The sequence below is a fragment of the Telmatherina bonti genome (genome assembly GCF_933228915.1).
Source record: "Telmatherina bonti genome assembly, chromosome: 9".
NCBI lineage: Eukaryota > Metazoa > Chordata > Actinopteri > Atheriniformes > Telmatherinidae > Telmatherina > Telmatherina bonti.
In genome coordinates, this window is record NC_136627.1 from 19626419 (window position 1) to 19651059 (window position 24641).

Here is a 24641-nt window from a genome sequence, read left to right on the forward strand (position 1 = left end):
ACTCCGGTCCACTCCATACACAACTGCACTGCCTCTCTCTTGGCCCATTTTTTGTCTCTCTCACTTCAGGTTGTTTTAGTCATTAGCTGACATGCTGATACCATCTCAGACACCTGTTCTCTCCTTCCAGTGCTGCTTCTGCTCGTTCTCCCCATTCCCCTCTCCTTCCTTTTCACCCGCTGCCTCCTTTCCTCCTCCTTCTTATCTGTTCGACAGGTCTGGAGAGAACAAATTAGACCTGCTAAATTAAGCCACACACAGAGCTCCAGTCTAGCTGGAGGGAAGCTCTGTGTGTGCGTGTCTGTGTTGATGCATCCTCGTTTGTGTGTGTGTAAAAGATAGGAAGACACACATACACTCATACGCATACACAAACCAGGACTCTTTGAAAAATGGGTAAAACTGATCAAATGAGATAAGCCTGAAGAGTTGGATTCTGTGCTAAATGTAAAGAGGTGTGATTATTTGACCAGAGGAGAAATTACAAAGCTTGAGGAGGGAGGAAGAAAGCTGAGCGAGTCTGAGGGAGCGAGATAAGGAAGTTGTTTGTGGTTTATGCAGTAACAGAAAGTAAATAGTTACATTTAGGTCAGAACTTTATTATGAGGTGCCTTTACTTCTTCCTCTGTCATTATGCTAGACTGAGGGGAAGCATTCGCTGCTAAAGGGTTGTGGGTTTGAACCTGCAGGTTGGCTGAACTCTTTTTTGCTTTGAGTGGGCATACTCCCTGTGTGCTTCACTTTTCCCCAGGTGTTTCCTCCCACAGTCCCAAAACAAGTAAAGTGGTGATGCTAAATTGGACTGTTAGCAAGTGCAGCTGTGTGTCCCTTCATATTAACCCTGTGATGGATTAACCAGGGTCCACACTGAAATCCACTTCTCATGAAGGCCTGAATGATTTGCTCACAAAACTCCAATAGATCATTTTCTGATCATGTTGAGACAGTGATTTGGTTTGCATTTTAATATTTTAAATTCCAGCTTTTGTTCAGTATTTATGCAGAAATATATTTTCTATATGAGATAGAGGATTATGACATGGGATTAGGCCTGTCGCAATAAATCATATAACTGCATAATAAGAAAAAAATGTGCGCAATAAGTTTACCGGACGCAATCATTTTCATTTGTCTTTTTCTTGTGTCACATTTGTTTTAAGACAATATTAACTAAACACAGCAATACAACAAGTTTCCACCTGCACTTCAAACACTGCAGTTTTCCCAGTTGTGAAAAAAGACCTCAACAAACAGGCTAGCTCCATTTTCCCGACAGTCCACGATCACTGGGGTGTTTAACCGACAGATTAAACACAAACAGGACAGTGCAACATGGTGCCCACTCAGACAGCGTGGTTGGAAAAGCCTGGCTGCCATTTAATATTGTTAAAATGGTGACATTTTAAAAAATGTTGCAAACATTTCACAGCCAGTATGAACTTCCTGGATCAACATAGATGTCACAAACGGCAATTACACAACTTTACAATGACATTAAAAATGTAATACTGAAGGCGTTTAAAGACATTCAGTTTCATCATTCCACCTCTGGTCAAGTCCAAACATGTCCCCTTATATGAGCTTTACCATACTCTATGTAACTGTGTTACTTAGTGTTTAGAGACCATATGTTCCAGACAACCACACTGCCAAAACCCCAGGAGAAATCCTGATCTGTTTTAGCAGACTGGGGTCTGGATGAGCATAAACTGGTCTGCACATCGAGCTAAATGTTCTTTAGAAATTAAAGTATGTTGATCTTTGAAAGGGTGTACTTGCATTATTATTATTAGTATTATTTTTATTATTATTATTATTATTATTATTATTATTTTAGTTGAAAATGGTCTCAAAATTACAACAATAAAAGCTCAGCCCAATAATATTGTCTAGCACAATAATTTAAGAGACAATTAATCGCATGGAAAAGTATACTGTTACCGTGACAGGCCGACATGTGATGACTTTAGAATATGACCTACTCTATCTTACAAAGATGCAAGATGCATTCTGTCGTTAAAACCCTGAGGCCAGTCCACAGGTTGTATCTCACGACTGGCATGTGAAACTGAGAAGGAAGAAGAGAAACTCACACTTTCTCTGCAGTTTTGCACAAACACACATATATTTCTAACTTTACTTTTTAACCCTTACCATACCAATCAACAACTTGGTGCAAAATAAAAAAAATATGTTGTGATGGAAGTGAAAAAATGAATGGACAAAGGAAGGTAAAGAAGGATTCTCACGGCTTTATGTCCATCCACCACCACAACCTCCCTCCTATTAAAGAGTTCCCTGACCTCTGTTATCAGTGTTATTTTGAAAGCTGGATTAAAGGAAAGCACTTTAGAGGAGTTTGGAGAAAATATTGAACCCCATGTTGCCTCATTTACATTTCTTGAATGTGTTCGAGGTAACATATTGACTACAAGTATACCATAGAGATGTGAGTGCTTTACAAGTTCACTATTTATAAAAAAAAAACATAAAAACCTTTTCAAATATTATTTAATTTGCTAAACATCCGCAAAGACTAAAGCTTTAAAAAAAAAAAAACTAAGGTACATTAGCAGATTTTTTCAGTGATGCCCCTGAACTACAGCTACTTCAGCTACCTGATAACTCTCTCCAGACAGTAAAAGTCAGTCTTATGTTGACTCTTCTTAGCGCTTGATTTGTCTCTTTTTCTTCTTCTTTTTTATCTCTTTTTCAGATGATCTGTTCTTGTGTTTTTTTGCAGTCATCTACTGTGCATGTTGATAATGACCAGTGTCGGTACCTCATTGCTAGCTGGTGAAACAGTGCATAAAGGGAAACTCAGCTGCAACGTCACATGGTGTCCTAGAAGCAAATGTTGCTGTTTCTCAGCTGTTGTACTCTGCTGGACAGCAAAACCTCTAGAACTGTACATAACACATGTCACTGTGCCATGAAATGAGTTAGAAACACTAAGTTGCAGAGTGTGACTTTAAACAACTGGTTTATCACTCAGTTCATTGATTAAAATATTAATCAGCAACATTTAGCTAAAAACTTAAAAAGATGTCATGGTTCCATATTCACTGGTTTGAAGTGTTGCTAATTGTCTTTAGGTTCTTTATATATATATATATATATATATATATATATATATATATATATATATATATATATATATATATATATATATATATATATATATATATATATATATATATATATATATGTCTTATGGGGAAAAATAAGCATTATCAGGTGTTATGTTGGACTTGGTAAATGTGATTGTATTTCTGTCCATTTACAAGACAAAAAAACAAGACAAAAGAAAAATCAGTGGATTATTTTACAATAAGAAAAAGAAAGATAATTAGAAGATAATTAAAAGATACTGGTAATCTAATGACATAAAACCACAGCAATAGAATCCATGGGGATATTTTCTGCTTCACTCTCAGGTGGAATGCTTTAGCTACATTTTCTAGATGATATTTCCAAACTCTTTGTTTGGTAAATTTTAATGTGCGGACATTTTACATGTTAAAGACTATCTTTACTGTACGATATCAGTATTTGAATCCCAGTAAAGAATTGTGTAATTTTCTCACCTCTTGGGAATGATGGATGCTGATTGTATCATTTTTATCAAACACTTTGAGCTGAGGAAGAGTGGCTATAATTATGTTAAACATACAATTTATGTGTTTCTCTTGTTTTCGAAAAATTAAAAGTAGCGTTGACAACTTTGCTAGATGTTTAAATATTAAATTCAAGAAAAAGCTATAAAATTACACGGAATGGAAATGATAGAAATTTTGTATGCATACATACATATATATATACAGCTCTGTTCTCCCTCTCTCGCTTCCTGTCTGTCTCTCCCTCTCTCAGCTTTTATGCCATTAGTGCTCATGCTACATTTTCTAATACGCCATGCAGCCAACTCTTCATCTTTCCCTTCTCTTTACTCATACAGGAGGAAGCAGTTTTAAATGCCTCTCTGACTATCTCTTCCCCCTTCCCTTCTGATTATAGAGAGGAAGATCAACTTAAAATCAGAGCCTCTTTCTTCCCTTCCTCTTCCTGACAAAATGACCAAACTAATCTCCTTATCCATTGACTTGACATCCTATAAGAGAACATGTTTGCATCCCTCCCACCTCCTGCCATCCTTCCCTGATCCCTCCAACTCTCCTCTGTTGTCGTATGGTCGGGTGAGAAAAGCACAGCTGGCTAACGCATTCTGACATTTTACTGACAGTGTACCAGGACCTCCCTTTTGCCCTTCCTCCCTCCTCTCCTATCTCTCCCATTATCTCTTTTCCTTATTGTCAAGTGCAGCTATAACTGTGAAAGAAGTGTTCTTGTCCTGGACAATTGCAGTGACACTCAGGCTGAACCCAATGTGATAAAAACCATGATAAAAACAAACAAACAAACAAAAAAACTTAAAGCTGTGTCTCAAATAATGGCCAACAAGTGATGTGTGCACTTCTCTCACCAGCAGCGAGTAGTAGACTTTGAATCCTGGCTTGGCGACAAAGTAATCATCAGACTTGAAGGTGACTCTGAGCATGTTGGTTTTGGAGTTCATACTAGGTGGTACCTTCCGCCCACACCAACGACCCCAAATAATAGTGCTGGTCTCCGATTGGTCCTCCACTTCCAGATAATCATACCTGAAGTGATGAAGAGAGAGATGCAGGAAAACTGCAGACAACTTTAAAGCATAAAAAATTATACATGGGGAAGAAACAGAAAGAAAGAAATGTGTTTATGTACTGATGGATTGACCACAATGCAAAGCCTCATTAATAGATTACATCATTTTTGCCTTTAACAATCAGATACTTTTTAAGTTTATTTATGAGAGCTCAGAATACAAAGACATGAAGGAAAGATCGGGGATTCACACGTGCACCACACTAAACACTGCTGTGAACACAACTTTGATTACATTATTATTTGTGACTTTGAACTATTTTCTCTATTTGTAATGTCTTGTAACTGTATATATGTTTAAACCATTTTATTAAAATGTCCAAAAAGCTTGTAAAACTTTGCACCATGTGAAGCAGTCAACTAGAATTCATACAAAATCATACTTCAACCAAAGAAAATCAAATGAACACTACATCATGTCCATCAGCATTTAATGTGGTCATGCATTTTATTATATTTTTCCTGAGATCAAGCTGAAAGTTGAAAAAAATTGATGTCAGTGAATCATCTAGTATTGGGACCATCCCATGCTTGACTTATCTCATAATGGAGTGTCTTAAAGCCAGCATGGCAGTCACAAAATGTTTTTTTTTGCAGAAAACAGAAAATCCAAAACATTGTAAAAATTCCTCCTGATGCCACAAGTTTTGTAAAAACTTAGCTGTGCAGCTGAAAACCTGATTTCTCTATTTTTATTTATAGTGCATCAAATTCTAAACTAGCTTGAAGCATTTCTCTGTATTTTCGTCTTTGTGGGCCAAAGTTACAAGGTATATTCAGGTAACACCAAGGCACTGGAGAAAAATGAATCAATTTCCCCTTCAGGTGTAGGTGAGACTTAAATGAATTTTGTCTGTATTAGCACTGAAGTGCAACAGACCATGATAGGAATCTCATTTTGACCCAATTATGGTCTGAAGGAAAAGTCAGGGGATTACTAAAGTCGATATGACATGCTGTTGGAAAAGCACAACTTGGTCTTAGCAGAAAAGGTCTAATGGTGCCTTTGTACTAGTGCAAAAAACAGTAGCGTCACAATCCATGAGCAAACTGTGACATGGCACAGTTTATCGTGAGATTTGTGTTTTTTGTGATGTCATTTAAAAAAAAAAAACAGGATATTTAAATGCAAAGCCAACGTGAAATATGTACATTAACATGTAAAAGGATGATAAATCCTAGTGACCTAAACTATGTATGTTCAGCTTATACTCCTAATCCCTGTTAGAGCCAAGTAGAAAAGTAATGAATAGTCAGATGGAGAGACGTAGAAAAGTGAATGAACTGGGGAAAAATGGAGCACGGCATGAGTCGGAAATTAGCAATGTCTTGCATCAGCTAAGAGGCTAATGCTATTCACCATCTCACTTCCTGCTTACAGGCAGGGAAATGAACTATGTACAGAATGTGTTTATTGTTGTGCAGCAAGATTTGAAAATTAAACATCATCACAAAGTGCAAATGTGGATACACAATAAATATATAGTATAGTCTACTCCACATATCTGATGGTAAATATAGTCATGTTACAGTTGGAAGAATTTTTTCCTTGTGAAGTTGCAATATTTGGTGCTGAGGACCGAATGGGTGAAAAACATGAACCAGTAATTAGCTTTTTCTTTTTCTCTTTTCCATTTTGTTTAATAAAATTCTGTATTTATATTGATCAGATCTGTTATGAGACAAATTCAGTGTTGTCAGAAAAACCAATCATGATATTGACATGATTGACAAAACTATTTGGTAAATACTTTAACATCAAACTGAATAAATTCAATACCCAAGTTAGTTATCTGACGCACTCACATATTTATACTGTACACACAATCAATATGACAAGACTTAAAGGATTAAGTAAAGCTCCTTCCTCCTTGCCCCTACCTTTCTATATGTCTCCTCCTCCTCTTGTCTCTTGGCTACTCCCTCTTGTCTTTTCAGCAAAATGCTTACAAAGACCGCTGAGTTGCATATGGGGATTAAAAAGTCTATTTTCTTCACTCAGCCCTCAAGGACAAACTTCTTATATTCCTTGCCAAGAGAGCAAACTTCCGTTATCCATCTCACTCACTTCCTCTCAGCTACAATTTATCGTTGGAGTGCCAAAGTGAATATATTAACAAATAATTCCTACATATTTTATTGTTGCTGTCCTTTCAACTCGAGACTTTTACGCCATAAACTTTCCTGTCCTTTCTGTCACTTTAAGCCATCTTCTCCATAACTCATCCTCATGCTTTTTAATCACTTTTGTCTTTCATCTGACTTTTCTCCATTATAGATGCTTGTAATGCGTCAGTGCTCCCCACCATTTATCCTCAGCACTTAAAGCTTTTTTTTTTCTACTCTAGATAGGTAAAGTCTTTCTCTTCTTTGGTCTTTTACTCCAGCAGCACTTTAAGTCACCCTCCTTCCCTCTATAAATTATCTGCTGTATTTTTATTTTGTGTACATTTCCACCAACATCTCCATCCATTTTCTTTCTTTTTCTTTTACCTGCATGCTCCATTCTCAGGCTCCTCCAGGCAAAAGTGTGCGTCAAACTCCAGGTGTATGCGGCTCCCTGGTGGCGACAGCAGTTTCCATGACAACAGCAGGTTGCGAGGATAAGCGTTGGGGTAGCGTGGGCTGTGGATGACTCCACCCATTGGTGTTACTGTGATGTTTTCTTCTTTACTGAACAAGTCTGTGGTGAGGCGATTGCTGTGTGTTAGTGATTACAGCTAATCAGTTAGTTCGTCCACAAACACATGGACAGAAAATAAAAAAATCACACACTCATTGATGCTGGTACAAATACATGTTAAAAACACATGAGCTTTTTATTTTTTTCCAATAAACTGCTCTGATTTGTTGATTGTTTTTGAGTGACATACATACATAAACAGTGGGGTAATTCATGCTTTAACACTTTTCAGTGTTTTCCATTGGATAAGTTATGAGTAAACTTGGGCCTTTTTGTCAGAAATCATTCAACATGACACTAACATTTTTCAGAAGTATCAGTTTTAACTGTCCACTCTCCTCTGTCCTTTCTTATATCATGCTATAACTAAAGCAACACTTCAACCATCAAACTAAATGCTTCAATATTGTGCACAGGTCTACTGCTGTCGTTGCCCCGCATTGTGACCAGGCTAAGAAACCACATTTCATACCTTTCTTTACCCAGGCTGGGGTTGCAGTTGTGTTTTGCTTTGCAACAACTATCGAAAACCGTATTGATCCTTTCAGTCAAGGACACTTCACCACTGCCAAAATGCAGCCTAAATACAGCCAAACCAATGGGCAAATGAACAATCTCAAACAATTCTAGAAACAAACTTTGGGTGACTTCCTGTTTAAATGACATGATTGCAAGCGAAAAAATCAATTAATGTGGAAGCTGTTCATGTGTCAGTAGTTCCCTTCAGGAGCGGTAAGATGTTACTGACTGGTTTATATAAAATGATACAATCTTATGTTTCAAGATTGTGTTTAAAACATAATAAATGCTTGTTGCTACTCATAATCACCAAAAATGCACACTAGCCCTCACTAACCATTGTAGATGCAATTTTATTACATTTTAAAGGCAATTAACTACCTCCACATGAATGATACCACACACACAAACACACACATTTACTGAGAAAGTCAAGATGTGAGCTGAAGTAGGCTGACAGGGCTGTATTTTCTGAGGTGTGTGTGCTTTTTGCAAGAGAGCTGAATGCATAATGAAGGCACCACAGCCTGCACCCCTGAGAGATGATGATGAAACTTTGGCCTTCTCCTCCACCTCTAGACTGCAAACTTTGCTTAATTTCTGCTCCATCTGAACTCCCCTTCCTCTTCATCTATGCAGATTAATTCTTGCTTTGGTCATTCTGCTGTTATTTCTGCACCCAATACTATATTTCTAACAGCAATAAAGAGTGGAAATCATGTCATTTTTAGTTTGAAGGGTTTTTGCTTATAAGAAAGTCCAACTGTTCCAGGCACATGTGTGATGGTGGTGAATTTGTTTGTAATGGAATTGTTCCACTCTGCTGATCAGAGGTCTTGACTATGTGGGCCCATTCAGTCATGAAAGTGCTTACGTGCAAGGAACTTTCCCCACTAATGTCTCAGGGGGAAACACTTCTGACTGTGTGTGACTTACAATATTGCTCATGAAGCCATTTGTGTTAATGCACATATCACTGTTACAATTTCCTTGAAACCAGCATGGTCATCTGATAGTCTACATACCTTTTAATAAGCAAACTGAGGGCAAGCAAACTAAGTATTTGCAAATAAAGTTAGCAGTGCCTGTTTGTCCCCATTTATGCCACCGAACAGCTCAAAGGTAAAGCATAGAGTTTAGAGTGCGTGCACGTGCATGTGTGTGTATGCATACCCTTTATCATAATTGCACCCATCTTCGTGCACAGGTATGTGTGTGTCTGTGTGAGCATTAAGAAGAAGGAGGAAACCCAATTGAGAAAATATGCAAATATGCCTGAGCAGTACCAGTCTCTTTAGGAGGCTGAAGCACAGTCACATCATTGACCTTATTATAAATCATGCAGTGATGTCAGTGACACTATTGCAAATTAATGCAAATGGTCTAATGATTAGGAGAGAAGTTCCTGTTAAGTATCAGCAAGGAGAATTGACAGCGATTGCTACATTTTAACTGACAGCTAGACTTATGGGGCAGGACTCATGAACAAAAGGATTAAGCTGAATCCTGAGGAAACTCTGGGGGCATAGAATAAAATATGGATATATTACATCACTGATGCTGCTTAGTTTAACTGCACTTTGCAGCAAACTGCGTTTGAACCTGAAAGTTAACATGACCAAAATTTGATAGAAATGTGATCGTGTATTACTGTAATAACCTGTGGTGAATGATTTATGCACTTCTATTGCATTCCACCCACACCCACTTCCTGCAACCTGAGTTTGTTATTTTCTACACTGAAGGTCAGAATAAAGGTTACTAGTGCTTCAAAGATCCATCTCATGTTCTCCCTGTGATTTCAGTGAGAGTTAAATATTTAACTTAGTGGCTTTATTAGCCTGCAGTTTAAGGCATTATTTTGATGCATCCGATCTAATTAGTTTTCTGAAGGATTCAATAAGGTCAACACGAAAGTAATACTCAAATGCAAAGAGATAAGGGGAACATTAAACATCAAACACATCTAGCATCCTGATGAATTAAAATCTTCATTCATGACATGGTGGACATAAGAATGATCAGTGGAACTAAAAAACATTAATGGAAGTCTGGATTCAGAGTCCCCATCAACATAAAAGTGAACGGATCAATCTGTAGTGTGAACTTTGAACGAGACATGATGTTCCAGAGCCGCTCGATTGGATGCAGGTCTGGTGAGCGCATAGGCCAGTCCATTGCATCAATGCCTTCATTGCACTGACACACTCCAGCCACATGAGGCCGAGTATTGTCATGCATCAGAAAGAATACAGGTCCTACTGCAGCAGCCTAAGATCTTATAATGGGTCTGATGATCTCATCCTGGTACCTAATGGCAGTCAGGGTACCTCTGGCAAGCACATGGAGGTCTGTGCTATCCTCAAAACATATATCTCCCCACATCATCACTGACTCACTGCAAATCTGGTCACACTGGTGGATGTTGCAGGACGTCACCAGATTCTCTCACATCAGTCTCATGTGCTCAGTGTGAACCTGCTGTCGTCCATTAGGAGCACCGTGGGCCAAAGGCACATCTGCCAGTTCTGGTGTTGTCTGGCAAATGACAAGCGGGCTGAACGGTTTTGGACTACAGCACAGTCCCTGATTTTGGATGTTTCCACCACAGTTTGAGCAGAAACATGCAAATCAGTGGGCTGCTGGAGATAATTTTGTAGGGCTCTGGCAGGGCTTCTCCTGTTCCTCCTTACACATAGGCGCAGATAGCGGCCCTGCTGCTGGGTAGCTGGGCTCCAACAGTCACCTCAATGTATTCTGGTAAACTGTCCTGTCTCCTAGTATCTCCTCCATGTTCTCAACACTGTGTGGGGAGACACGGCAAACCTCCTCCACACCCCTCCAGGTAGTATAGCACATCCTAGATGAGCTACACTACCTGGGCAACGTCTGTGGGTTGCAGACAGCGCCTTGTGTTACTTCTACTGGTGAGGGCACTGGCAAAATGTAAACATGACCAGAACTGATTAAGAAGGGAAATAGTCTATGGTCACAATCTACAGAACCCTTCCTTATCGAGGAATGTCTTGTTAATTGCTCCTCATTTCAGATGGTCTTAACTTCCATTTCTATAACAGCAGGTGAAATTGACTCACAATCAGTGGCGCTCCCTAACTGACAAGATTATTATCACAGAATTTTTACTGATTTCAGTTCCGTGGTAATTATTATGTGCTGATGTTATTTTCTTCTTTTAGTAATGTCTCTTTAAATCAGACATAAATCATCATTACTGACTTTTACTGGCTGGAGAGAGCTCGGAGATGAGACAGAAGGAAAAAGTGCCAAAACGTGAAAACTTGCCAAAGTTCAGTAGTTCTGCTTTAAAAAGGCAAAATGCCTATACACACGCGCACACACACACACACACACACACACACACACACACACACACATATATATATATATATATATATATATATATATATATATATATATATGTGTGTATATGAACATACAAAGCCTACATATTAATAATAAAACATAATTTAGAATTATTACAATTTAACTTGTGAAAATCTTTTCTAAATGGTAACACCTTTTCTTTTTATTCAGTATCCTCTAGGTCATCCTCTTGGTATTAATTGCTCTAAATATATACTTTAGACATTTTAAATATCATTGCATTTGTTTTTATCTTATCTGAAATAACAACCCAAACTTGAAACAGGGTCGCTTTGCATTTTCTTCTGACCATTTCCAAAGCTAGATCAAAGAGCATGCATCTGTACTGTAAATCTTCTCATCAAAGCCATGAAACTTAAAAAATCGGTCTCATTAAAACATGTCTCACAGGACCTTTGAATTCCAGCTGATTATCATCTGGCCTTCTCTCCAAAACTTGATATAAAGTCAATGTTCTGCAGTCTCCGAGAATAAAAAAATATATATAAATATATCTGTAATATCACTGACCATCTGACTCGCATCCCATATGTAGACTCAAGCGTTCTCTGTTATCTGTGTAAAAACAAGCACAAACATTAAGTATCTGACTCTGGTAATTAAACTTTCATCTCCTGATCTCGTACTAAAGTAACTGTGACAATGATGCTGCGTGACTTGTGAAGAGTTTGTGTGTGTTGTGGGCAGTTAAAAGCAAGTTTATTGACGTGCCTGGTTTGAAAAGAAAAGTTCCTGATGCTGCGTGTGTGTGCGCGGGTAAATTCTCACTAATTAAACGTGTCTCTCCCACCTCCAGTGCCAGGGTGTGATGTTCTTCATGGCTCCCAGATCTATTTCTGATTCAAGTGCCAATCACACTCTAATCACCCAGCAACATGATGCATCAAAGACTGAAAAATAGCTCTTGTTCAAGAATGCTGAAGTCACAAATAAAGACTTGATAATAATTACTTCATATAAACCTTCACAATTTCAGTCTTAAACGAGAGGTGTGGGAAATTTGCCAATGTGCACACAACTGCCATGTGTTAAGACCTCACTTCTTTAATACAAGTCCCACTTCTGTGCAAACCCAACTTTTTATTTTGACTGACAGTTGATATATTCCCACTCAGAGACACAGTCCCACGGGACAATTCGTATACAAAAGCAATGCATACATCCTGTCTAGGACATCCTGCCTGACTTCCATCTACGCCAGGGGTGTCCAAAGTCGGTCCTCGAGGGCTGCTGTCCTGCAGGTTTCCCATGTATTCCTGTTCCAACACATCTAGCTTCCACTAAATGGATCAAACAGCCAATGACGTGCACAAATTAAGCTCTACTACTAATTAATTTGAATCAGGTGTGTTTGAGCAGGGATACATAGAAAATCTGCAGGATTCTGGCCCTCGAGGACCGGAGCTGGACACCTCTGATCTACGCATTCTTACAAACCTAACACAATCTGACAGAAAACTAATAAAAACTTTATTTTTAGCAGTAAAGACTTCACAGAGAAATGTGTTGCTGCTGTTTGGAGTCCTGGTGGCTTTTTTTGTTTTTCTGAAGTAAACAGGAATATCAGGGCAAAATATTATATCTCTTTTTTTTTTAACAAGTAGACATGATTTAGGATGAGGTAAGTGACATACTTTATCTAATGTATAACTAAAAGATGGAACGACTTCCCATCCAATTATGAATTTACTCTTTTTCTGACACTTGGTTATAAAAAAGCAGCTCAACTGGATTTTCAATCCTCAGCATTGTGTAGCTTATTAGAAATGTTTCCTCCAAATTCAAGACACACACCAAAACTGAGCTCTTTTTACAAAACATTTGCTCATATATGCAAAATGATCTTGTCTGATGTGGCAGAGCACTTTTTTTTTCAACTGGTGGCACAGTCAGTGTCCATTCAAACTGGAATCTCACACATCTAAATGGAAAGCTGCCCTGCAATGGACTGGCAACCTGTCCAGGGTGTTCCCTGCCTCTCACACAATGATTGCTGGGACAGGCTCCAGCTTTCCCACGACCCTTAATTGGATTCAGTGGTTAAGAAAATGAATGAATGAATGAATGAATGAATGAATAAATGAGTGAATGGTTAGAAAATAGTCTTGTTATGTTCACTGGAAGATTACATAAAAGGCAAATGATTTCAACAATATTCAAAAATGGATATTTTTCATAGTTTAGCATAAAGAAAATGTATGGCGCTGTTCAAAGACAGCACCAGCTGCATCTTTACATGTTGTGACTTAACATGTTTTTTCTCAGTTTAGAAAAAAGATGTAGGGCGGCTCAAAGTTTGTTTTCATTGACTAATCCTCCCTCGTTTTTTTTTTTAGCAGCTTTGAAAGAAACAAGTAAGATTATGGAATTCATCTTTTCCTGAGAAACTGCACTGACACCAAAACTCCGATTTCACCTCGGCAAAGGAAAGCTAGGAATTTCTCACTTTGTTTCTAGTTGCTGGGTGATTTCATAATGACTAAAAGGACATTACAAAGCCAGAACAAGGCAGCATGGAAGCATTTATAATAAAGCAGCCAGCATGCTGCTCAGTATTTTGCATGCAGCACTCGATCACTGACTCAACTATGTGAGCTGCAGATGGCTTTAACTTAAGGGAGGACTGAAAAAGGTATCTAAGTACTGATATCTTATAAATCAACCATAAAAACACCTAGTAACTGCTGTGTAAAACTATTCCTATCTTACCATTATTATTGGTATTGACTCATTGGCCAAAGTTGTCTGCTGAATAGTTTATTTATCTGTTTGGTAACAGAGTGTAAATCATTTCCAATTAGCAGTGATACTGAGGCTAAACACAGCAACCATGTGTGTATGCATGTGCGTTTATTACACTGATTGTGGGAGCAGTGGATTTATATGTGTACATCTGTTTGTCACTGTATATGGGTCGGTGTTTGTGTACGAGGAAGTGTGTATTGGCTGTGGATGTGGAACACTTTCCTTTCGTCCTCAGAGTATTTTCACCCTTGAGAAATAACCAAAGCCTTTTCCATCTAGCTAAATGTTAGCTCAAGGCCTATACCTATATATGTGTGTGTGTGTGTGTGTGTGTGTATGTGTGCCTTTATGCATCGCTGTGCTGCTTATCAAAGCCTATGCTGGCTCCACTGTTTTGCCACTCTCTCATGACAAATCAGCTTTAAATATTCTTCCCTGTTTCTCAGTCACGCTCACACAAGCATAGAGGCATGAAAAAAAAAAAGACATACACTCATGCACACACACACACACACACACACACACACACACACACACACACTCATACACCCTAGGGGTGAACACTGCATGCCAAGGGGTGTCAGCTTTGGTCAGCATCGACTTTCACTCCGCATCTCTTTTCTTGCACTTCTTCACTTCCACTGTTTCCTTCTTCCTGCACCATCTTCCTACTTCTGTTTCCACCCCTTGACCACAACAGAAATTCCAAAGTTTGGTTTTTCTTTTTCACGAGTTTATTTAAAGAGTAACTAACACAGACTCATTTTTATAATGTTGAGGGAGCCAATAAAACTGATTTCAATGGGCAGTCAGGCATTAAAGACATGCTGCATATTTCCGCCTTTCCTCTCTCCTTTTAAATAATCATTAACTTTTCAGCTGAAACAAATCAGTTTCCATCTTCAGCTTTGATGCATAAAGACTATTATTTAGCTGGGTGTGAAAGTGTGGGGAATTTTGAACTGAAGAGATAACCCGATGCAGGATGAAGAAAGAGCCAAAGCATAGGCAGGACTGGTGATTCTTCACTCTAAATAAGAAAGGCTGTGTGTGAGTGCCCGACACATTTAGAAGGTTGAAATCATCTGATGTGCTGAGGCAGCTGGGTTGTACATATTCATGAATTATAGAGAACAGCAGGCCTATAGAGAAGAACACATGCATTATGTGCCTTCAGCTGGACACAACACATTTGCTTGATGAGCATCAAATTGTGGTTTGATGGAAAGAAATATGAATTCGGTCTTGATTTGTTTCAAACTTAAGTAATGTAAGAATTTTATGACCAATTGTGTCTTTTAAAGGTTGAGTTTCAAAACAGAAAACAGCTAGGAAAAAAAGTAGGGAAATGTATGCACCTTGACATTCATTATTCAAATTCCCAAGCCCAAATTTCCCTGAATGCCTTCTGGCTGTAAAACTGCAGTTGAAAACTTTGGTTTCCAGCCTGCTAACGTACAGCTTTGCTTTATGACACCACGTCACACACAAATCCCAAAATTACAAGATACCTTTACCATAATAAATGAAGTAAAAAAAAAAAAAAAAAAGAGAGGAAAAAATCACCCCATGTTTTAAAAAAAAAGAATCAAAAAGAAAAAAGAAAAGACACCGTGGTGCACAGATTCCTGCATACAGATGGTGAACCACCACTCATGCCTGCAGAACTTTCCTATGCATCTATTTTTGCCTTTGTAACAGTTCTACAAGGTGAAAATCGGCTTTCTTTCACTTCATTTACAAAGCCATTACAAGACCTACAGGCATCTTCTGCTTAGCTGGAATCATTGATCTATGTGCATAACAGGCACTTAAAGAAATCCCTTATTTGTCTAAAAAGGTTAGCTGATGTCCTATAAATGGCTTTGAAATGTCTCATTTTCCTTCTTTTTTTCCCCTCCTTATATTCAGAGCAATAAAGATAAAAGTTCATCATGACCTACCACTTGTCCTTACAGCCCCCCTGCCTGGGGACAATTTTAGTACAATCCAAAACACCGTGGGGGTGTTTGTCTCTTTGCATTCACCGCTCATAAAAGGGGTAACACCCTCTGTGTGTGTCTGTGTGGGTGGATGTTTTCGGTGTGACAGCGTCAGCATGTGAGCGGGTGCATGAGAGAGACTTTGCGTGCTACGTGGGCGTTAAGGGTGCGCGCATACCTCTGTTTGGGGATTTTGCCGATTTTGTGAAAGCGCAGCTGTGTGTGCGAATCTGTGTGTGAGAATGTGCGAATGTTCCTTTGATGCTGAAACAAAAGCATGCCCTGTGACACAGACATGGGAGGTTAGACAAACAGACCAAGACAGGACCAGAGCCATGTTTACTGAGCTAGTGGACTACACATAACTCAGAGTGGAAATCCTCACAGGCTGAAAACGTAAGCAAAAAGTGGAATGCGCAGAATGAGAAAAACGAAGGCGAAGACAGGATGAGAAACAAGAATGGGACAGAGGATGAAGGATGATGGCAAGGAGGAGAGAGAAATATTAGGGGGCAGTGATGGAATGAGGTAGAGAAGGGCAGAGGTTAGAGAAAAAAAGAGACTGAAAGGGAAGCAACTCAGATGGAAGGACAGAGAAGATAAGGATGGACGGAGTAGAGGCAGCAGGAAGGCAGGAAATCTCCAACGTTTTACTGTGAAAAGAATAAGGCATGTCTAATTTACCAGTACACATCTAACACTGCACAGGCTGCACTGAAGAGCACGCTGATTCATAAAAAGGAACAATACTGACGACTTTGTTCACATTGGTGAAGTAAAACTGATGTTTGTGTGAGTTTTCCACTTGCTTTGTGGTAATGTTTCAGACTCATTTATGCAAATTCTTTATTGTCTAGTTTTTTTTTTTTTCTTCTCTTCCAAAGCAAATAGAAGAGAGAAGCGTGAGTCACAAAGCTTCTGAAAGGCTCTTTGACGCTGTGGCTTTTCAGCTGGTCCTTCCAGCCCCACCAGCAGGTTTCAGTGGTCCTTTCGCTCCTTTGATTAGCATTTGCATCCACTTAACTTTTACAAGTGCCTCTCATGCGACTGTGACTCAACATCGTTCACAGGGACAAATTAGCTTAATGGTTATAAAGGGGAGGCAAGGGCTGCTGTCTGCCAGATTGGGTGTAACATCGGGGTTTTTTAAAGTTTAAAGTTTTTGGAGCATTTATACGCTTTGGGTAAATTAAGTATATTTGAGTTCATTTAAATTGATAACCAGCAATGTTATTTTTGTCTGACTTTTTGCTTCAGCTCAACTTCTGAAGATGTGTAATGACATATTTATGTCATGAGGTGTACAGATCAACAGCAGCAAAAGGTATCATGGTGAAAATGAAAGATTTATGTTTATTATGTACCTTGTTCCATCTAACCAGACCTCATGTTGGACAGAACCAATTGTAAATGTTTCTTTAGATTTGCAAAAAAAAAAAAAAAAAAAATGTCATTAATATTTCTGGAAGCACAGCTTTAAAAAAGTTTGATGACTTTGAGGTAGTTTGGGATCTAATGAATGACAACTGAGCCTTGTGATTATAACTCATCTACTCATGGGTCAGAAAGACCAGAAAAGATTATTAAAAAAAATTTAAACCGCAAGCAGTGATATAGGCCCTCACACCATGGCGCCATTCGGCATAATGCCACCGCCTCCCCTGCCAACATCCTTCCCATGCCTCTCTCAATCTAAAGTACAGCCAGACTGCACTTCAGGCCGTTAAGGCCTTATGAACGGTCACTTCCTGTCACCAAGGGGCGGGGCTAATTTATTATCTAATTATTGACATGCACAAATGTGAAGGATATGACTGGCATCATCTGTAGCAAATTTGGTGCAGGTTGGTTGTTTTTTGTGGGAGTTATGTCAGTTTTCCTTTTCATTGCATCACAGCTGCTTTGCTGCCCTGCCTCTCCTAAATGATATCCCCTATTAAAAGAAATAGCACAACTTTTAATCACACATGCCTCTTGAGCATCCTGACTCATTTGGGTTAAAGTTAGATAAAATTCTTAGCAGAACTTCCTCAAAATGCATGGCAAAGAAAATGACAGAAATGACCCCAAAAATGGCACCCTTTTCAAAATGGCCGACTTCCTGTTTGATTTAGCCCATATGTCCAAGAGACTTTTTTGAAGGTACTGGGAGGGTCTACAAGTTTCCCGAAACATATCCATATCAGTCAATGTAGTGGGCGGGGCTGATTAATTAAAATATTGGAGGGGGCGCTATAGAGCCATTTACTATCTTCTCCACTATATTGTAATTTTACTCTATTAAGGACATAACTGTCATGACTCATGGCAAGTATGGTGAAGATCAACAATTTCATGGCTTTGTTACAGGTACTTCCTGGTTCATGATATCAGACACTTGTTGTTGCCAAGGGGTGGGGCTAGTTCATAGTCATATTATTGCATTGTATATTTTGTTCATCATGGGACTGGCATCAAATGTGTCGATTCCTGTGCTGATATGTTGTTTTATGTGGGAGTTTTATCAATAAGTCTTTGTTAATGAGACATAAAACTTTGAGGGCCCGCCCCTCCTAAACTAAATCTTCTATTAGAAGAAATAACACAACTTCAAATCACACATGCCTCCTGAGCATCCTGTGCAAGTTGGGTGTCAGTTGGACAATGTCCCTAGGAGGAGTTGTTTAAAATGCATGGCAAAGAAATGACCCCAAAAATGGCACCTTTTTCAAAATGGCCGACTTCCTGTTGAATTTAGCCCATATGTCCAAGAGACTTTTATGAAGGTATTGGAAGGTTCTCCAACTGTGCTGAATTTTATCCATGTCGGTCCATGTAGTGGGCGGGGCTGATTGATTGAAAGTTTGTAGGGGGCGCTATGGAGACATGCTCCATTTATTCCATAATGTTTCAATGGGGCTTAGTTCAGGGCCTTACTGTCATTAGTCATGGCAAGTTTGGTGGCGGTCCAAGGTTCCATGGCTTGGTCACAGGTACTTCCTGTTTCATGGCGTTGGACCGCCATTCGCCATGTCCCGTTTAGCGTAGCGACTTGAGGTTTTTATTGTGGCATCATGAAAGGGTTTGACATGTTTTGGAGGAGTCTCAAGTGTTTGGGACCATTTGCTTAGAAGCATGACCCTCAAACGTGCAAAAAACCACTTCCTGTTATAGGTGGGCGGGGCTTAGGTCTACACCAGCAATGGTCACATTAATCTGTTCAGGACTGATCCCTTATTAATGCCCATAAGTTTTAGGCTGATCAGATCAAAATTGACAATTTTATAGTGATTTATGATGTCACGCCGCCGCATGGAACTTCGCCATGGCGTCACGGGCACGCCGTGCAGCGTAGAGCAACGTCCTTTACCAGATCTCTTCACCAACATGTTTTGTGGTGCCTGAGTGAATTTGGGCCATGTGGTGTCCACCAAGCCAGAGTTATGGGTGTGTGAGCAAAAAACAACACTTTTGACGTCCAGGGGGTGTGGCTATTTCATAATCAAAATATTGACATATAGAACTCTGTAGGAGGGGACTGCCATCATATCTAGCAAATTTGGTGCAGAAATGTTGCTTTATGTGGGAGTTATATCCGTTTAATTTTTCATGGCGAGACATCAAACTTTGAGGCCCCGCCCCTCGTAAACTAAGTCTCCTATTAGAAGAAATAACACAACATTTAATCACACATGTCTCCTGAACATCCTGAGCAATTTGTGGCTCAGTGGGATAAAAGCTCTAGGACAAGTTCGTTAAAAGGTGGCGCTCTCGTTCAGTTTCGCCCAAACATTCTGGAGCACCTCAAAATATCAAATTTTTCACATTCCATTGGGGGGGTACGCAAAATTTGGTGAGTTTTCGAGCACGTTCAGGCCTCCAAAAAAGCAATTCATTTATTAGGAGAATAATAATAATTAAAGCCGCAAGCGGCATCCATCGGGTCCTCGCCTCGTGCCGAACCCTCCACCCGAACTCGCCACAAAGCTTCCGGGTGGATGTGAAGTAAAAGGCACGAATCCAAAACTAGTTTGTGAAAAAAACAATGCACATACAGTGCTAAATGGGCGTAAATGCCAAGATGGCGGACACCCCGTTGCCATGGTAACAGGTGGTCAATGCACTTTTTTACTCACCTTGGGTTGTTAGACATGTGTGCCGAATTTCGTAGCCATAGGTGAAAGTAGACAATCGGGCCCCTAGGGGCCACCCCCAAAACGTGCCCCCCCCACAATACATTCTATAATGTGTTAAGGACCTACCAAATATTAATATTTACAGTTTTGGTGCACATCGCATGAATTTGTGCGAAGATATAAGCAAACCGTGTTTAATGGCGAGAAGGTTTTTTTCCAAGATGGCGGACACCCTGTTGCCATGGTAACGGCTGCACAATGAAGTTTTTTGCTTGTCTTGGGTTGATACACATGTGCGCCGAATTTCGTAGCCCTAGCTCTAAGTAGACGACTTTTTTGGTCGTCTTGAGGTGGTAGACATGTGTACCGAATTTCGTTGTCCTACGTGAAAGTAGACTTTTGACACCCCATTTTATTTTCCATCTTTGGCGTTTCTAGGGGGCGCCGTCGAGGCATTTTTACATTGGCGTGCACACGGACCCCAGAATATCGCTATTCTGGGGGACTGAGGTGTGTGCCAAGTTTCGCAACTTTTCACGGGGTCTAAGGGGGTCAAAATTGAGTGAGTTGTGCTGAGGAAAAAAAAAAAAAAAATAATAATAAACATTACAATAACAATAGGGCCCTGCCATACTTCGTATGGCTCGGACCCTAATAATAAACATTACAATAACAATAGGGCCTTGCCATACTTCGTATGGCTCGGACCCTAATAATAATAATAAACACTGCAATTACAATAGGCCTTCGCACCGCCAAGGTGCTCGGGCCTAATAAACGCTAGAAATACAATAGGCCTTCGCACCGCCAAGGTGCTCGGGCCTAATAACACAAAAAACTAGGTGTGGGAAAATTGAATTGAAAAATCGAATATTGGGATTTTTTGCTTCACAATTTTTAAATGGATTTTTTTTTTTTTTTAAACAAAAAATCCATTTTTTTTCAAATAAATAAAAATAATCCATTATAATATTTTTTGTCATTCTTATTGTTTTTATTAATCTTTTTTTCTTGTCTTCTTGGGGATTATAGCAGCAGAATGATAGTCTGGCCACTGTGTTGTTTTTTTCTCATTAAAATCAAGAAAAATAACTAGCAATAAAAAAAAGTTTTGAACATTTTTTTGTTTTTAATCTACAAAAATCAGCAATATCGAAGAATTGTGAGAATCGCAATTTAAATCGAATCGGCACCTAAAAAAAATCAGAATTGAATCGAATCGGGACAAAAGCATGCCGTCACAGCCCTACAAAAAATGCCAAACACAAATTAAACTGCACTCTTTTAGACGATTTCATAGTTGCAATAAACCTGCAGAATCTTCTTCTAACTGTGGGATAAAGTGCTCATCAAACTTTGAAAAAGAAAATCAGTCCGTTCTTTGAATTCAAACATCCTGAAATCAAAGTTGAAATGAGAGTAAACGGAAGCTTTGCTTTTGTTTCCACAGGCAAATCTCTGCATCTCACAAAAGGTAACATCTACATTCTCCTCAGCTTGTGCCAGTCCACTTAGCAAGCTGCCGTCCTCTGCTGCGATGTGGTCCTGTTTAACACCTTGGCTCAGCTCACTGAATAATGCAGAGGGGAGCAACTCCCACTGAGTCAGCACTGAGGACAGGTCAGTGGAGATGCTGTGTTTGAACTACTTTGGCAGCCTTGACACATGAATGCGGAAGTGGCACACATATGCAGATGGATGCTTGCTGTTTTCTCATAAAACACATAGGTAGAAGATTGCATCGCTGTGCAAATTAGGAAAAGTATGAAAATGCATAATCAATGCAGATTAAAGCGTATTTCAGGGTCAACACTTTTGCTGCTGCAAGAATTCATCACAGCACACCAGTTAGCTACAACAATCTCTAATTTATGCAAGCTGCTTTTCTTATAGGTTCTTCCCTGCCTCGACAGCATGCACAACTACATTGTTTATTAATAAATCGATCAATATTTCTATAACTCTTGAGCCCAAGTTGTTTCTATGTTTTAAAAGATTGTGGTGCTTGTTTTTATCTAATCCTGTAAGTAACTTTAATATAATCTGACAAGCATAGCGGATTTTTTTCACAAATATAACTGACAAAAGCATGCTCAGGCTGTCATACACAAATTCCTATCAGGAGAACTGGGGAACAGATTTTTGCAATATACAGGTACAACATACAGAAATATACAGTATAAAGAAATGCTTCATCTTGCTGACAAGGGTAAAAAAGAAACATTATAAGAACATAAGACAAGGAAGACAGGAAGATGTGCAGATATAGCAAGGAGGGGAAGTTATCCTTGTTAGCAAGGTGGAGAGAAAGTAGGAGGCAGGCCGGCTGTTGGAATCCAGCTCGACTTGTAACAACAGAGTGAAAGGAGGGTTTGAGGGAGGGGCAGGGCAGAGAGGAGGAAATGATGAGAGCGGTTTGTCCCTGTGTAACCTCCTCCAATGTGATGGAGCTTATTTACTGAGACTTTGTCAACAATATCCTCCCCCTGTGAGCGCATGTGTTTCTGCAGTATGCGTGGCTTGATGAAGAGTGCCGCCTTGCATCACTTTATCTTTCATGGTATCGTTCTTTAGGATTGCATCTGCACTATTTATAACACAAACTTTTCCTGTAAAACAAACAGAAGATTAAATTTTAGGATTAAAGTCGGGCTGGGTTTGTGTTGTGCTGTCAAAATGACGAGGGGGATTCTTATTGCATATCCCAAACATCTGTCACTCAAACTGGTAAATGTCATACAAATCATCTGGGACAGTCACACCATGTGCATGCCTTTTTATAGATCTCCTAAGCTTCCAACATGTGTGAATGTGTATTTGTGAAGGTGTCTGTATTAAGAGTTAATGTAATATTTCGTGTGCTGGTAAGTGTGTGAAGTACATTTGTGAGGCTTGTTAGAGAGCCAGTTGGACCCTGCTGACAGCTACTGCAGTCTGAACAGCAGGGCTGATGAGGACAATCAATTAGCCCTGATTTTTAAACACCCATACACACAGGGATATTCACAGCTTTGTGCACAAAATAAAACACACACACATCTTTTGTCTTTGAAGGAAACAATGTGGAGAAGTGAAAGTTTCCGACTGTAAGATGCATCCCATTGCAGGGATGAACAATTCTGCATTGATAATAGACAGAACAAAAACAATTTGCTACCTTAACAAAAGTTACAGTATCCTGTCAAAAATAAGGGACTTTTTAGCTTCAGCAATACAACAAGATTGCATAGTTTAGATTTAAGTGCATTCAGGTGCTGCTAAAAACAGCAAATAAGCAGCTACAAAATGTAGCACCAATGCTGGTCTAATGTTTTAATGGGTAGGATTGTAGAAGTATTAACAGCTTGACAACAAATGACAAAAAAAATAAATAAGGTACGGTAAAACAAATATTTAAAACCAGACTTTAGACAAGCTTTAGATTTTATGAACTAAATGAGAAGTAGGAAACCCTCTCTCGTTCATCCATCCATCCCTGCATCCTCACCGCCTTCCCTCACACATTTCTCATTGGATCCTTTCACCTTCATCCATCCTCCATCTCCCTTATTCGTTCATCCTCTTCAGTCTCCCTCTCTTACCCATTTATCCTTCCTTTCTTCTCTTATCCATCCATCCTCTCCCTCCACATCCATCCATCCATCTTCCCTCTCCCTCAGTTATATACCCATTCATCCATCCTGCTCTCTCCCTCTTCCATCCAATTCTCTTCATACATCATCCTTAAGCCTAGCTCAACTCTGTCTTGTCCATATTCATAACATTCACTGGTTTCCCCTTTTTCAGGTACCTTCTACAGGGGTCTTGAGTTGGCTTGGGTCACTGACACCCTGAGATGGAACCCCCACACTGAACCTCCTCCCAGCCTTTGCTAATGCAACACCCTCAGAGAACCTTCAAATGCTGCCATAACCTCATCCCTACGCTCATCCACATTTTTCATTAAACCAGTCAACCCACGGTGTTGAGCCGTGGATCTTGCTGGTTAAAAGGACAGAGCTTTACATTTAATTATAAAACAAAAATAGAAAAAAAACAAAAAAAAAAACAAAACAATGTTTTTATCCATGTAATCATTTTGGTTTATTGTTGTCATTATGTATCTCTTTTGGTTGTTTAGTCACCTAAAAGTAAGTTTATATAAGTTCATTTAGGGTTGTTTTGTTCCTTGTCATTTTGTCTAAATGAGGCCATTTTGCATTGATTAGCTTCTCTGTGGTTATTTAGACTTCTTATAATTTTGTCTCTTTGTGACTCTTGAAATTCCTTGAACTAAATCTCAGACATTCTGCTTGTGTCCTTCTGATAGCCGATACAATATTTCTTAACTTCCATGCAGTGAGTGTAACCATGCTCTGAAACAGGTGTTTTTATGTTGCAGGAAAAGCTAAGTTGGCCTGTTGGGTATGTCAGCTTTTTAACTTATATAAAGCAGAATATAGAGTAAGATTGCGGATAACAATATAGTTGGATGTTGCTTGATTAGATAAG

At 39.2% G+C, this 24641-nt stretch overlaps 1 protein-coding gene across 1 annotated transcript in view; it reads right to left on the bottom strand.

Annotated features, from left to right (window-relative positions):
• The window catches only part of pdgfd (platelet derived growth factor d), a gene marked incomplete at its 3' end in the record, with an annotated part of 62004 nt that overhangs the window by 20795 nt on the left and 16568 nt on the right, over nt 1–24641 (bottom strand). Inside the window, exons 2-3 of the mRNA XM_079246201.1 lie at nt 7195–7384; nt 4481–4658 (exon numbers count right to left, since the gene is read on the bottom strand). Coding sequence (XP_079102327.1) covers nt 4481–4658; nt 7195–7384 — 368 coding nt within the window. The remainder of the gene's footprint in view (nt 1–4480; nt 4659–7194; nt 7385–24641) is intronic.